The following is a 16,966-nucleotide window of genomic DNA, read 5'->3' as shown; positions in this document are numbered from 1 at the left end:
CTTGCTAATTTTGCATATCACTATCCATTCTGACCTATTTTCTATCTACAGTAAAACTTGCAGAAAGCACTGGCTTGCTTCCTTGCTTACTCTTAAGATCTATAATCAAATTTTCTTCCAAATTAAATATATAAGTTTTTTTGGTTTTGTTTCCCAAATATATCTTTTTTTTTTTTTTTTTTTTTTTTTTAAAACATACTCTAGAATGTGTATGTAAATTGTGCCCAAATCACTACGATAGAACATATCCATTTGTGTTAAGGGAGGAGATGAGATTAATTTGCAGCTCAGTGGATACTGCCAGACTCCAGGGAAAAGACAGTATTCTACCGGAAATGATAGGTAAGAGCTGGAACTGACTCTCTGGGGAGGTGTTATAATATCCATCATTGCTAATTTTTAAGGACAGATTAAACAAACACCTGTCAACAGAGTTTTGCTGTCACTGTTCCCACAATAGGTTTGGAAGACAACTTTTCAGGCTGTTACTCCAATTTTCTGTCTTTCACAACCATGCTGCTGATTTTTAATAATCCAAGGCATGAAAAAGCGAGGTTTGGTCTGTTCACCAGTGCCTGCCCAGCTGCTGCCCTCACCTTCTAGAGAAAGCTCTGTTATCTTCTTAAGTTCATTCTTTGATGTTTTGTTGCCTCCATCCCTCACAATGACCACCACAGTGAGGATATAATTTGTAATCAAAACTCTATATGCATTTTATTTAGGTACTGGTAAATACATCCTGCAACATCCCCTGCCCTTTTCTGTATTAATCTTATCTTACAGCAAACTGTACTGCAACAGTAAGGGAGAGTAGGGGGAATTTTCATAAAATATTTACCAGCAACTTCAGATACTTCAGAAAAAAATCTGCTTATTGAAAATGAACTGAATTGTTCTTTGAAAAAGTGTCACAAATAAAGGTTTCTGCTTAAGTCTGTGGAAACAATTACTTGTCAAATGCAAGCTATATTACTCTACAGTAATAAAATAATACAGTGTGTTTAAAAAAAAAAAAAGGTAACATTAACTCTTCTTGAGGGAGAGAAAATCATGAAAAGTCATTACGTAGTAGCAGAAGACAAAGAATAGTTGACCATCTGCAACAAACTCCCCCACTTTTTTCTTAAATGCCTCCAAGTTTGTGCTTTTGATTTCAATGAACACCACGCTGCATGAAACAGCAACATTTATCTTTTTAAAAAAAAAAGTGGTTGCAAACACAAAAGTACTGATGTTTTATCATCAGAAAGTAAGAGAAGAATGAGTTAGGAGAACTACTTTCTAAATAAAAAAAATAGTTTTTTTACACGAGAAAACAGCACATTTAAGGAGGCTCCTCTTTTCCCAGTCATTAGCTTTTGGCTTAATAAAGGTAAAGAAAAAAAAAAAACACCATATATATATATGTATATATATATTGACAGCACAGCACAGCACAGTATAAAATGATGAGGAGAAAGGAGCAACATGTACATCTGTTGTGGAGAATTAGCACACGACAAGCCAGAACTTATTTTTTCTAGCACTTAATAACCAGAGCACAAGGGGGAAAACAGCTCCTCTCAATTTATCTGTACTGACTCACATTAAAAATAGTAATCTTTTTATGCTTGTCACATGGATAAATTCCACCTCAAGGATTCTGTAATGAAAATATCAGCAGTTAACACCGTTCATCTCATTGCCAGAGAATGCATTCACTGTTAGTAATGAATAATGTCTCCCACCAGTCTGGTGTTTTCTGTGCTCCTATTACACCTAGATCATAACAATAATGTTTTACTAAATCCTTCTAGCATTCTGAAAGTTTAGAAAGCAAGTGAGAAGATTTGTTTCCCTTAACCCAAAGAACAAGTGCAACCAGCAAAAGCAGTAAATTGCCAGAAATTACATAAAAGATAGAAAAAAAACAACGTGAGTACTGAATCGGTGGGAGAAACCTGTGAAGAACCATGTAATACTATGTGGCAAAGAGCTTTACTTAAATAAATTTCTGAGGACAAACCACAAAAACCCAGGAGGTCCAGAAATAAACAGACAAGTCTGTATCTTTACCAGAAGAATTAACATAAAAAGGAAAAGCTGCCCAAAGGGAAAACTATGTGGCGAACACTGAGTGCCAAGAAGGTCACGGAAGGTCAGATTCGACACACAGAGAGGAAAGCCCAAACACACAGGTCAAGGCTTTTCAGTTTTTGTCTTTTGAAGGAGCTAGTGGAAACTAAAGATTATATCCTCTATTTATTTGAAATCAATTATTCAAAATATTCAGACCCTACAAATACTTTGTCTTCTAATGCATAGAATATCTAAAAAATGGAACACTAAAACACAGGAATGGAGGCATGGGAGAACTGTGCTTATGGGGCAAACACCTGCATCACAGGAAAATGCATGGAACACTAAATAATCCATCTGCACCTTTACTTGAAGTGTAATGAATCTTGGCATAGAATTAGTGGTAATTACTTTGAACCTTGCAGAAATGAAGGTAGTTGCTCTCCCATACCAGTCAGCAGAAGCCATACCTATGAATCTGCAACTCCTGAGCAACTGTTTGCTCAACAGCAACATCATGTTGTGGATGAAGTAAAACAACCAACTGAAATCACAGTGCAAATTGTAACTTCCCAGCTAAAAGATGGTTTGTCTACTTGGTTTTTAAAACAGCCCCTTGTGAGTATCTCTTTGCTGATGACAGGAAATTTTACTTTCCACTGGATGCAAATGCTCTGATTTAAAAACTGTTTGAATTTCACTTTTGCAAGATTCTGTGAAGGATGAGTATTTCCTCTAGCTCTCATGAGTTTGGATTGAGTATGTCTGCCATAAAAAAGCAAACATGACAGGGAAAAGTTCTAAAAAAACAACATCAATAACTAAAATACCTCACAACCAGAAACACAAAAATAAATTTTCAGTGACACTACTAACAAATGTTTATAACACTACTCTGGTTGAAAACTGTAGTTTACCTAGGAAATGGATAAAATAGACAGATGCATTTTACCTGCATATTTCATGAGACCCTAAATTCATCTTTTGCTAGTATAGAGAAAGCAGTAACTGAAGAAGAGATTCAGAATTTGGCCAAAGTAATTCTGTGCAAGGACATGAATACTGCAATACTGTTTCACACATGAGATTAGTTATTCTTTTTCAGATATTACTCAGAATACATGGAACTACATGAAGATCATGTTGCTCATGAACACAATAATGCCATACAAAACTGCATTAGTTACATCTTAACTTCAATCTATGGATGCTGCAAAAAACTTACATTTCAGGCACATCAATGAGGAAATTAATACATTCAGTCATAATTTATAAAATCAGACTAATTTTGAAGAAGTGTCACTGTGAAGACTTCAGAAATAAAAGAAAAGCTTCAAATTTTTTACTCTAAAAATTTTAATGCTATTTTTTTGCAGCTCTCATTAGTGACAGATTAATATTTCCTGAAGAATGATCTCAAATGGGGCATTTTCCTTTTTATCTAGAAGTATTAAGCACTAACATTGGCACAGCTGCCCAGAAAAGCTGTGGTGCCCCATCCCTGGAGGCACCCAAAGCCAGGTTGGATGGGGCCCTGGGTATCCTGAGCTGGAGGGGGGCAGCCCCCTGGGGGTGGGGGGGGGCAGGGCTGGGGCTGTGTGGGCTTCAAAGTCCCTTCCAACCAAACTCATTCTGCGATACTGTTTCATTTGATTATTCTATTTCTCAAAATTTTTCCTAAGTCTGCTTATGGTGTCTCAGTATTGGCCAACACATACCCTAGATAAAACCATTTCTGGAGAGATTTGTTAGCAACTAATGTAGTTTGAGTTTTTTTGTTCAATTTTACAAGAGGTCAAGGATGTCAAATTTTCTAACAGTCCCACAGGAGATATGAGCAGACAAAAACAAACCCAACTGCAATTAGATAACAATGCATTTTATAACACAGTTCTGTAGCTTAACTGAGAGACTTCTGCTTATAAATCATGAGAATAACAGTGCATACTATGTAATACTGTGTTACATTCACAACATTCCCAAGCATCCTTCAGGCTTCGGGAGGAGTGGCTAGAAAGCTGCCTGATGGAAAGTGACCTCAGTGTACCGATGGACATTCAGCTGAATTTGAGCCAGCAGTGTGCCCAGGTGCCCAAGAAGGCCAATGGCATCCTGGCTTGTATTAGGGATGGTGTGGTGAGCAGGACTAGGGAAGACATCCTGTCCCTTTATTTGGCATTGGTGAGGCCTCACCTCAAGTACTGTGTTCAGTGTTGGGCACCTCAGTACAAAAAAGACATTGAGGTGCTGAAGCATGTTCAAAGAAGGGCGACAAGGCTTGAGATGGTGTTGAAGAATGTGACCTGTGAGAAGTGACTAAAGGAACTGGGGCTGTTTAGTCTGTGGAAAAATAGTCTGAGGGGGGACCTTATTGCTCTCAGATATTTAAAAACAATCTTTAATTATAAAAACAGTAAGAAAGCTTAAAACTCAAAAGCAGCATAGCAGCATTAAGTAAAGGTGGCCAGAAAACTGATGTGGAATAATACACATTCTCATTACCTTTTTGGAAACAGACAGGAAAAAGGCAAGAATTTATTGTAGTCTACTATTTTACATATATGTTTATGTTCCAGCCTTCCCCAGGTGAAAAAGAACATACACAGCTGTTGGGATGCTAAGTTGTCTTTGCAAGGATTTATGAGTGCATACAGTAGTTCTGAGTAGATGGAGTGTTCTAGAATAGCTGAGTTAGGCCTGTAGGTTAAGAGTTAGTGGACGGGGGGTTTAGGTAGGTGTGTGTATAGGTTCTCTCACATGCATCGGGTTTTGCGTAGCAAATGTATGCATCTGCAAGGGATTTAGGATGGTATGTAAGGTGTGTGACGCAGCAATAAATTGAGAAGACATGATGGCATCCATGTTTGTGTCTCTCTCCCCTGGAGAGTTGAGATCCCAGGATAAGTTGGGTTAATTGGTGAATACATCATACAGCCTACTTTTTCCTCATAAAAATGACTCCTAGGAGTAGAAAAGTCTGCATACAGAGCTGTATAAAGTAGACACTGACTTCCCTGCTCTTGGAAAATCTCACTATTCCCTTGAAGCCTGTGATCAGGAAAGTCTGTCTCTGAGAAGCATCACTGAAATCTTTCATACAAGAATTCTAGACAGTAACAGTAGTAAGTAATAGGAAAATGAAAGCTACCCTTTGGCATGAATTGTTTTTTAACATCAGCAAGCGATACAGTAATTGATTACACATGAGATCTTAAAACTGTCAAAAAAAGAGTTAGAACACCTTTAGCAATTATTACCTGACATTATTAGGTAACATCAAGATAGGCTGAAACGCTACAACAAACCTGAATGGTGTAATTACATTAAAAGCTTGGGTGTCTCATGATTTGGGTTTGACAAAATGTGAACAGTTTCATTAAAACACAATTGGAAAGACAATAAATCTTGTGCCACAAGATTTCAGTCCCAGAAGCAGGTTTGGTAAAACATTAAAGTTTTTCTACAAGAAATGCCAGAAGACCACATGCTAAAATTACCTTACTTGATCTTTTCCAACTCTTCCTCATTAGCATTGTCTGAAAATAAAATAAAGCATTTTAATCACCTTTTCTCTGAAATGCAGAAAAGGAGGCCAGCTGTCTCCAATAGGACAATCCACATATAATGACCACTATCACTGAAGCAGCAACATGTAGACTGCAGCAACAACTATACAAGACTGAAATAAATCGAGACAACTAGCAACATTGCTCACACCCAGGCATACTTCTCTGGGTGCTTTGAAATTCTCATTACAGACAATGCATTATATGAAAAAATGATTTAAAAAAAATAGATAAGCAAAGGAAAAAACAAAACAAAACAAAAAAAAACCCTGCCACTATTTACACTGACATCAATTTTGACTTATCCTGCAATTGTTTTTTTTTTTTAAATATTATTATATTCCAATTCTTTAGAACACTCTAGCTGAGAGCTGTCGTTGGAGAAGGACAAACCCTACAGAAGGATCCTTGGGCAATGTACAAATATTACAAAATCTTTAAGATTACTATTGCTACTCAATTTCATGGCAGTAAAAAACAGCTTGATAATAGTAGTTTGATAATTACATGCATGAGCTAAAATAAAATATATGGGGTAGAAATAAAATTCAGACTTTGACTGAAAAAAAACACCAAACAATGACAACAAAAAAACTACGTAAATAATCTGTGAAACTTTGGTTTGCTAGAGATAATGCCTTAACGTGCTGGGAGGCAGCACCCAGAGACAGATATTTTTAACTCATAAATAAAATCGCTCAGGATAGATGTGGACAATTTACCTGTGAGCATAACTGTTGCTTAAAGCAGTTCTATGGAAATACTGGGAAATTAATCTGTGCAATTTAACATTTCTCATCCTCTGCTTTCACTGTGCAGGAATAATTCAAAGGCCATTAATTTTTTTGAAGCTTTCTTCAGTACAGTGTATATTTGTATGTACATATATATATACATATATATAAACTACTGCAAAAATACATCTTTTTCAGACAGAAATAAATTTTGAAAAGCTAACATTCTGCTTGGTAAAAGTATTGCGTAGTGGAAAAGAACAAAACTGTGATCTTCTTACTTTTAAAACATCCATAATTTTGTTTAAATATGTGCAGCTTGATTGGAGGAGAACACCTGGCTGGTGTTTAAGTTGCTATGGACAGACAAAGTTTAACAGCTCTGCCATTATGTTAGTGACACTAGTTCTGGTAAATATGCATAGATATTTGAACTTTAAATAAGCTGCAGAAAGCCACTTGGCCCATTTTTATGGACAGAGTTAAGAGGCATGTGGGAACCAAGCTGCTCAAAACCCTGGCACTTCATAGATATAGGCAATACCACTGCCTCAACCTGAACATTTGCATGTAGAACACAAGCTTAGCTTTGAAACCAGGATGGGAGTAGGGAAGACAATCTGGCTGAATCATCTCAACCAGCCATATACTTAACACTATTTTAGCTTCAAGCTTCTAAGTTCCTGTAGTATCTACAGAAACATGACTACTTGTTGAGTGCACTGACACCGTAACCAGCAGTATCAAGACAAGCTGTAACCACTCTTAGAAGCTAAGAAAGCAAATAAATCACATAGGGCAGATTGTGATGGATGGACTACACAGAAGTATTTCATATGAAAATATTCCATGCCTCAGTTTGCTTCTGTCATTCTTTTTTTTCTGTGACAGCATCACACCTTTGACAAAGGTGACGTAAGAGCTTGCACTATATAATTTAAGACAGCAAGCAAATGGACAGCATATGAATGTTGTCAATGTTTTTATTGATTAAAAAAAAAAAAGAAGAAGAAGAAGAAGAAGAAGAAGAAGAAAAGAAAAAATAAAAAAAGAAAAAAGCGGAAAGTATTTAGGGACTAATTATCTAAGAGAAAATAATGCTGCCATTTTAATCTCAGATCCTAGAAACACATGTTTCCTTCTTTCAATTTTCTATGCTACTCAAGCCGTTGGTAGCTCTACAATAGCAGTGCCCAAGACCTACTGCCTCAAAGCCACTGACATGATCAGCTATCAACTTTCAATTCTCTATAGCCAAGAGCTGACTTTAAAACATAGGGTAGAAAGGATTGTTCTCAAGAGCAAACAGGAGACATGCAGTTCCAACCAATCCATAGACACTGTGCAAGATCTGTAGTGATGAAATCTGCGGGCTCAGCTCTGCTAGCAAAAGAGCCAGAAACACTCACATGCACTATATGGCACCAGTGGTTACAACACTGAGCATGGAATCTGCATACACCATACATATTTTCAATTGGCATGCATACAACTATGAACGATGCACAGGCATGCATGAAGTACATGTATTCAAAGATAAGTATTAAAAGAGTATTGCTGAAATTACAGAAACAAAATAAGCTTCATCTGAATATGTCTAAGAAAAAATGTAAATCATTACCAACTTTTTAAATTAACATTCTTTAAAATGAGAAATTAAGGACAAACTAGTGTTGTCTACTTCATAAACATTTTTACACATTATTTTTGTTGTTTGTTTGTTTTTCAGTAAAGAGCTCAAGTTTGATCTTGCTTTTATATACGCATATTTTTCAAGTACTTTTAGACTGTCTTCTTTGCTTATACTAGATAACTCAACTACCTGTTCTATCAAAGCAAAACAACTGAAACAACTATATAGACCTAACACAAAGGAAATGCAAGTGAATTATCGGACATACAGATACATCAGCTCAGTTGCTTTATCAGAAAAAAAAAGAAAAAGAAAATAATCACTTTTCACAAATACTAAACACGTTCTTATTTCTCAAATGTAGATAAATGATTCATTCATCATTTTTTATTTACAATTTAAGAATCCTCATAAATTAGAACAAACCCAACTTTTCATTTCAACAGTACTTAAAAGATTAGACTGTATTAATGTAAATTGAATGGTTAGATTATTATTTAAGAAGTTAACATTTTTTTTGCTGTCAGAAAAAGCAGCAGGTCACAAAAGACAATGATCCATTCAAGATTGTTAGAAATGCTCATTTATTCATCATTCTATAAATATAGATAATTGCAGCCTAGTTCTGCATTCTTTTCCTGAGAAAAAAATATACTATTAAAATCAAACAATATATTCTTATTTATCAAAAAAAAACCATACAGAAACACCTTGAAATTGAAACAGTGTCTAATATTCTTCTCCTGGTAGCACACAAACTATCAACTACTTAAGCTTTGTTTCTCATGAGTCAGTGATAAATCATCAGCTCTTGTAATTCATAATATAATTTTATGTAGTCAAAATGCACAAATGGAAATGTCAGTATTCTTATTTTTTATCTGCATATAAAGATGTAGTTTCACTTTGTCTTAAGAAACGGGACCTTTTAATTGTACACTGTAAAGAATAATAATCTGCACACTTAAAATTTGAATTTATCAGAATTTCTTTCCAAAAGAAGGACAAGAATTTTCATGTGTGGACAAAATTTTTTTCACATCTATTTATACATCTCAAGTCTTCACAAAAGATAGGTCCATCCAAAACCAAAATCAACTACAATTCTTCAACAGTAACTGCTTCTTTTTAAAATCACTAGTCATAATATCTCTCTCACACAGTCAGGAAGCAAAACACAATAAGACTACGAATTTTCTACAACCAGTCCACTGAATCTCCAACTGGAATATCTTATCAACCAGTGCAGGAGCTAAAAGTGTAAATATATCCTATTCAGCATGACAGGATAGATCTTATAACCTGTGCATATAACACAACTGTGGTATGCTGATAAAATGCTATGCTAGAAAGAATTTTGTCTATCTAGGTAAAATTTGTACCTAGCTACAAATATTGCCTGTAGACTCATCCTTTATCTACACCTGTATACCTGACCTCCAAAACACTCCCAGCTACTCCATTTCAGGTAGATGAACTATCTTTTTGGAAAATCTAATCCGTATTAACAACTACCAAGCATCAAAACAGCAAGTTTTGTTCAAATGGCTGAGGAATGGATTACGACTGTTACGATTACAGAGCTGTCAAAATACAGGATCTGACACAATGCTAATTTTATGCTATAGCTATAAGGAAAAGTAAACGCACGTTTTGTAGTATCTCTTCTTCCTCTCTCTCCCTCAACAGTCATAAGAAATATCTGTATTTTAAGTACATGAAACATAAAGTATATGAAATTTAACTACTAGTTGTTAATCTCTGAATTCTTCAGCTGCATGAATCAACTATTGTATACCATTTACATAATATTAAACCGCTTGTCAACAAGTGAACAAAATTTATCCAGATGAAAATATACGTCTGCAAAACAGGTTATATAGAGACATAAAATCAGTACAATTTAAGAAAATCAGTAATGACTTAGAAAAAAATATGTGTTATGAAGACATGCTTTCTATGCAGCAGTCATTAAAGGTGATATAAAGTTCATCACTTTTTTTTTTTTTTTTTAACTTTACATAATTCAACAGGCACTATTTGAATTATTACCTATGTGGAGATAAACAGAAGGGAAGAAGTAATCAAACAGAAGGTCAGATAGACTGAGATACTTTAATTGCACAGTGCCTATTTCCTTAACGGACAAGAATTTGCCTTTATCCTCTAGAATAACATTTGATAATTTGTTGGTTTCAACAACAAATAATTCAATAAAAATTCTCCTAATTGTTAGAAGACATTTTGAAAACAATCAAGGGTGACAGTTTGAGTAATATACTTTGTAATTTGTCTACTCCCTAGACAGTAACTAAAATCTAATAAATGAGTACATGTGGCAACCAAGTAAAAGATAATTGTGCCTCAAATCATTAAATGCCTAATACATTCATATACATCAATTCAGTATTAATTTTATAGGTTGTCTTCCCTTCAATGTGACACAAATTCTCTAATTTTATTACAGCTTCAACAAGACTACTCTGAAATTCAGATCTGGAAGGAGTGATTTCTAGTAGTTAAAACAAATAAATAAATAAATAAAAATTGGCCCTTCTGTTTAGAGTGACTTAATTTCACTTTTTCAACTGTGATTTTCTTGAGTTCCCTTTGTATAATATACAATTATTTTCCTAATGTTAAAAGGCACAGTAACCTTTCCTATCAATATAGTGAAAAATGGAAATAAACCTCTGTTCCCTTAATGGTTTCTCACACAGAACCATATTTCATTCTGCACTGCACAATCTAGGATTATGGCACAATAATGCTAAAGTCACTTGTTACAACAGAGTTATTACCAGCTGACTTAGAAATGCAGGTTTTACCCAAAGGCACACTTGCATTGTAAGTTTGCAAGGCTCTGCTCTGAGTTGCCACCACAAATGTACCACTTAAAAAAAGATAATACACAATTTAAATAAACTTCCATTATAACCACTTGCCATTATTTTGCTAATTTCTAACTGAATGTTGTAAAGGAAAAAAGTAGTTGAGAAATCTATTTTCAAAACCCTACATCTTTGTCATACCAATTATCAAACAACTAGTTCCTATTACTGAGTTACTATTTAGAGCTCATAGAAAAGTGGAAAAAGAATATCACAAGACATCAATATTTGTTAGGTATGGAACAGACACTGTAGCATCCTTTTTCTTCACAGAATCATACATACTCTTACAAATATAAACTTGACCATACCCCTGTTTATAGAACAGATAACGAATGCAAATGGGAAATCTCATAAAATTCTTTTTTTCGCCTCCTGATGCAAAAGGAATCCACATTATTTTGCCATCTCTAGGCAAGATTTCATGTCTCATATTTCTACTGCAAATGGACTGTTGCAACTCAAGTCAAAAGTCAACCTGTAAAACATATCCAAATTGCAGACAGAAGTTGTCATAATAACAGGATCCATATTTAAAACAGCAAAACATTTTCACTAACAAGTACACAGCTTAGAAAACTAAGATTGATGAAGGGATTATAATAAACATATAAAACCAGACAATTTTTCAACTGAAAACTCTTAATGAAATTTAAAACTTCAATACTAAAAGCCAAAAATCAGAAATACTTATTTTCCTCAAGTTTCTTTCTTTTTAGAGTGGAATAGTATTTCAGTATTCTTGTCTAGAGATGGCAGTACTAGAATTATTATTATCAATGTTAATCACCATCATGCCCCTGCAATTGAACCTGCAGATTTTTCTATCTGGATAAATCACTACTTTCTCTGAGAGGATCCTTTGCAGGCAAAGTATGCTTAACTATAACAGAAACATTGCTCAACATTATCCTAAGAACTGTAAAAATCAAATTAACCTCATGATATATATAGCTCTCAAGCTTTCAGTCATCCAATCATATAGAGATAAAAGGAGTGATAACACTTATTAAAATCTTGACATTACCACTTCTCGTTGTTCTTCCCTAGGAGACAGCAGAACTGATAATAAAATATTTCCCAAATCATGGTCAGGGTAATGAGGGTCCTTCAGGCTCAAGGTAACATCTGTTTGCCTAGGAGAAAAAAAACACATGCATTTGCTTTGATTTCAGGCTCTCAGATAATTGCATTTCTGAATCATGACAATTAACGAAATCTGTATTTATCTGAAGCTACTTGAAAATGATGTGACAAATTTAGCTTATTTATACCTTCAAGTGTTTCATTCTAAATAGTCATAAGTAAACACTAAATAGTGTTTCTCCTTGTAAAGTACTTATACACACTTAAGTAATTAAACCTTGGCTGCAATTGTAATGGATTAAAAAAAAAAACATAAGGAAAATAAACATAAACAGCAGGTGTTATTACTGTAAATGAAGACAATGTGAAAACAAGAGTACAATATAAAAACAGGAATAGAGTGATCATAAAAGTTATTTTTATAGATGTTACAACAAATGTTCTGTTAGCATATTTATTAATATTCATATTACAGTAATTCCCTGAAAACAAGTATTTTTCCTCTGCCAGTTTTATATGAGGTAGGTTTTCATTGCTATTTTCATCATTATGTTCTATTTGCAGCCTCACAAACATGCAATTGGCAAACATATGGAATTACTCCATAGACATATTTGTGCCATACCTGTTTAATTCTAATGATGCAAGATTCAGAAATGCTGAACCAATAAAGTCATCTTGAAGTCCAAAGTCATAATCAAAAACCTAAGATACGCAGGAGATAAAAACATTTTTCAGCATCAGAAACCTTTTTTTTTTTTTTTTTTTAAAATATTCTTGCTTCATTTTCTTGAAAAAGCTTTTCCAAAGTTAAGCCACATCTCTCTCAGACAGACAAGGAGTAAATGAAAGTATCAATTAACTTCTTAGATACAGCATTTTGAAACTGCTTATTTAGAAGTTGGAAGGCACAATGTAAAGACACAACGGTATACCAGTACCAGTCTGTGCAAGTGAACAGATTCAGTACTTGTATAAATACAGGCACTAAAAGTGGAAGACCAAGAGAAAAATTAAAGCAAGGAGAATCACTAACTTGCTAAACATGGATTAACACTCTTACAAATCTTGTAGAATATAAGTGGAAGAGAGTGGTACGATAGTGAAAAGTGGGTTATAAACAGCACTTGCACCAGTATGAGATATGATCAAATTCTATCAGTCTGGGTTTCAGAGGTTTTTAGATTTTAGAAATACTGCAAGACAATGAATGACTTAATAGATATGTAAGGTACCAGTGACACTTTTTACTCCACTATGAGCATGCAGCCTGCTAACTTTCTGACAACACGCCTGGACAAGTTTACTGAAATTCAAACAAGAATCTGTGGCTAATAATATTGAGTGATGTCCCTGATTTGAGAATAGGTCTTCTCAAATCAGAATGAAGAAAGACAAATTATTAAGGAATGTCTTTTCAAGGGAAATGAACAAAAAAGATGGACGATAAAAAGCAAAAACACATAACTATGCAAGCCAAAAGTAAGGAACTGTCAATTATCAAAACCAAACTTCCTAGTTAAGTCACATTTCCTTGTCAAAAATTGTCACAACTGTTTCTGAGATCTGAAGAGATCTTTAGCTCTAAACACAGAAGGACACTTGTTTGTAGTTAATAATGAGAACATATATTATTATTGGAGGAGTAATAGGGCTGGACACAAAGCCTTTGATTTTTATGTATACACTTCAACTTCTGGGCTGAATACATAAGTATTTGTGTCTAAGTCAATTATATGCATTGATCTACCCAAGTGGATACTATCATATTTTATCTCTTTCGTTTTCACTGTAATGTGAAAGAAAAATAAATGATAAAATCTCAGTTATTCTTGCAAAACAGAAATGTTTTTTCTCTCTACAAATTAACAAAATGAAAACATTCAGTGGACATATTCAGCTGAGTCAGTACGCCTCAGCCAGGACTTAGAATCATAGAATCATGGAATGGCCTGGGTTGAAAAGGACCACAATGATCAATGAGTTTCAACCTCCCTGCTATGTGCAGGACCACCAACCACCAGACTAGGCTGCCCAGAGCCACATCCAGCCTGGAGTTGAATGTCTCCAGTGATGGGGCATCCACAACCTTCCTGGGCAACATGTTCCAGTGCGTCACCACCCTCTGTGTGAAAAACATCCTCCTAATCTCTAACCTAAACCTCCCTGACTCAATTTAAAACCATTCACCTTTGTCCTATCACTATCCACCCTCTTGTTTAAATGCTCCCTTCAGGTACTGGAAGACCACAATGTGGTCTCCCCAAAGCCTTCCCAAGCTAAACAAGCCCGTTTCCCTCAACCTTTCCTCATAGGAGAGGTGCTCCAGCCCTCTGATCATCTTAGTGGCCTTAGTGGCTTACAATATCTGAGTGAGCTACAAATACTGGAATAATTAGATGTTGTGTTCATAGGTCATATCTGAACAGAAGGACATTATACCTGCCAATGCATCCTTCCTAGAAAAAAACAAAACACATACTCCTATTTCCTTGTCAACTTAGGTGTTGCTATTTGACTTAAAGCAGGTAGCTAGCTTTCTCCTTTTGAATCTGCTTCTTTCTTCTACAAAGCCTGGCATGTGTTCATTCCTCATGAATTCCTAAAGGCAATAAGGGCAAGAAAGGACCAATGTAGAATTATAATTTACTTAAAGCTTTTTTTAATAATATACTTTGTATTTAAAAATACAAATTCTGTCAATAACTCTTTGGCTGTAATTTGTCTGACATAAATAATACACTGTCTCACCTTTATATACAAGGGTTCTCGTGGGTTATCTATAAGAATGCAAGTTTTTTCTTCCCATATAGGATTGAGGTTCTTGTGTATTGTTTTACTTCTAAACACTTCTTTTCCTCCAAGTTTGAACTTGACGTATGGATCACTGGTTCCTGTTGATGAAACATACTCTGTTAATTATGACCTTTAAATTCAATTCAGATACAAATACAGTCTTTATTGACAGTTATATTAAAAGCATCATCTTGATTACATTTTCATTGTCACAATCTAATTTTACAGAGCCAGTACTCAGCTAATTTGTAGCACTAATAATGAGAGGGTGCTTGCATTACCTTCTGTTGTCTGTAATCCAAACTCAGTCACACACGAAATGCTGGTTATTCCAGTGTATTGTTTGGTTAAAAAAACATGACTTTATTAGGACTAGGATTTCACCCTAATGCTATCACAAAAATTAGATTATAAAATTGCTTTCTGTAACATAGTCATCTAATTACATGATGCCTTTAAAAATGCACGGGCAGATGCTAGGAACAAATCCTGGCTCCACTGGCATTACAAGTGTAACACTGTATTGACCTTAGAATCCATGATTCCCCCTTTCATGACAGTCAAGATGAGCAAATTTCCTCCAATGTCAGTCCACAAAGTTCAGATAAGTCACATAATTGCATACGTGCACAGCTTCAAGCTCTCTGATACAAATGGGGAACAGTTAACAATGAGCAAACAAGTAACTCTGAAGGGAACTTGGAAAAGAGAAATAAAGATGTTCAAAATCTAATCAGTAGAGACTGAGTGAGATGTGAGTGTAAAGTGTCAGTTCAGATGAGTCAGAAGAAAGACCGTACAAGTGGGATTTATTAAGGCCTTAGAGATGCCCCTTGATGAGGGCTGAAGAAGGAGGAACTGCAGTCCTCGTGTTTGCCTTATCAGGCATCTCAGGAAGCAGCTGGTAAGTAGCGTGTGGATGGATCCAGACCAGAAACATGACTGATGTGCATCTGGGTGTGGTCTTACTTCAGGTTAACCACACAGAAGACACAGAAGCCAGCAAGCTACAGTTCTAGTGGAAGACTGACTATGGTTGAAAAAGGCACTATGTCTTTACCCTCTCTATTTTTTATTACTAATCTTCAAAATCTTTCAAATATTTGAAAGAAAGAAAAAAGTTTGAAAATTCAAACTAATTACCTCCCCTAAGTCACCAATGGGTAAGATTTTCCCTTCATGTAAGTGAAAAACATTTTAATGAAAAATGCTCAATGGAGTTCATCCTCATAATTCTGTCATCTGTTTCTCAAATTCACGTTTGTGCTTAAATCTTTAAAGAAATGGATATGTTATGTTTCATTAAACTGCGCCATGCTCTTCCGTACATAAGGACCACCTCACTAAAGCTCTTTGCACTATTTCATGTAGCCACAAGATGTCAGTACTCTTTAGCTAAAATCATAGATCTCTTAAAAATGAAATTGAGAAGGAGGGATCTCAGGTGAGACAGTTATGATCACTCCATTTTGTCATTACCAGAACTGTATTTCAGTGACATAAAAGTTTAATCTAGCATGATTAGCCTGAGGGTTTTCATGTTTGAATTCGTACTATGAAACCTGGAAAATACTTTAAACATGGACACCAAAAAATCAACAAGAGCAGTATTAGTATCTCCCACAAGTCATAATTCTCAGAGATCTTCCTCACTATTGCCCTGAGTTGCTGCTTTAGGCAGCATGTCTTCTTCTGCAAATTTCATAAGACTCCCTTGAAATTTGAAATGGATTTAAAAGGCTGTATTAAGATAAATATTTAATGAATATTTTAGGACCCAAATGTCAAACAGTTTAATATTAATTCACTTCTGTGTGTCAAATTTAGTAGTGAAGTATGTCAAGTATTATTTACAGTGTATTGCAAAACCTTAGGGTTTGTAACTCTATGCCATGGATGCTTGAAACTTGGTTTGAGAATTCTCCATTTTAAAGCCAAGAACTCATTAGATCCATTTAGTTAGAAGCTCCATTGCCACCACAGATCTTTTACATTCCTTGAAGAGAATCCATTAGGTTTTTTAAAGGTTATATATAAGAAAGACAAAATTAAAAATAAATCAATCTAATCAGACATGTAGCCTTTCACTAATACCAGGCAGAGTTGGGGAAAACCAGAAGGATCCCAAAATTTCTTTGGAATACAGTTCTGGGCTCCCCAGTTCAGAAAAGACAGGGACCTCCTAAAAGGATTCCAATGGAG

At 35.0% G+C, this 16,966-nt stretch overlaps 1 protein-coding gene across 20 annotated transcripts in view; it reads right to left on the bottom strand.

Annotated features, from left to right (window-relative positions):
• Positions 1-16,966, bottom strand: part of MCTP1 (multiple C2 and transmembrane domain containing 1) — a 242,401-nt gene that overhangs the window by 135,338 nt on the left and 90,097 nt on the right. For 12 of the 20 annotated variants that reach the window (XM_085528959.1, XM_085528962.1, XM_085528964.1 and 9 more), the window contains exons 3-6: positions 14,720-14,862; positions 12,594-12,673; positions 11,910-12,018; positions 5,556-5,594 (exon numbers count right to left, since the gene is read on the bottom strand). In XM_085528959.1, coding sequence (XP_085385085.1) covers positions 5,556-5,594; positions 11,910-12,018; positions 12,594-12,673; positions 14,720-14,862 — 371 coding nt within the window. The remainder of the gene's footprint in view (positions 1-5,555; positions 5,595-11,909; positions 12,019-12,593; positions 12,674-14,719; positions 14,863-16,966) is intronic. The other 8 variants (XM_085528961.1, XM_085528963.1, XM_085528966.1 and 5 more) reach the window with 1 other exon arrangement.

This window comes from Coturnix japonica, chromosome Z (genome assembly GCF_054131305.1).
Source record: "Coturnix japonica strain WE chromosome Z, WE-NBRP24, whole genome shotgun sequence".
In the NCBI taxonomy this organism is placed as follows: Eukaryota; Metazoa; Chordata; class Aves; order Galliformes; family Phasianidae; genus Coturnix; species Coturnix japonica.
The sequence above is the reverse complement of the archived record's forward strand: the minus strand, read 5'-3'. Positions and strand labels throughout refer to the sequence as shown.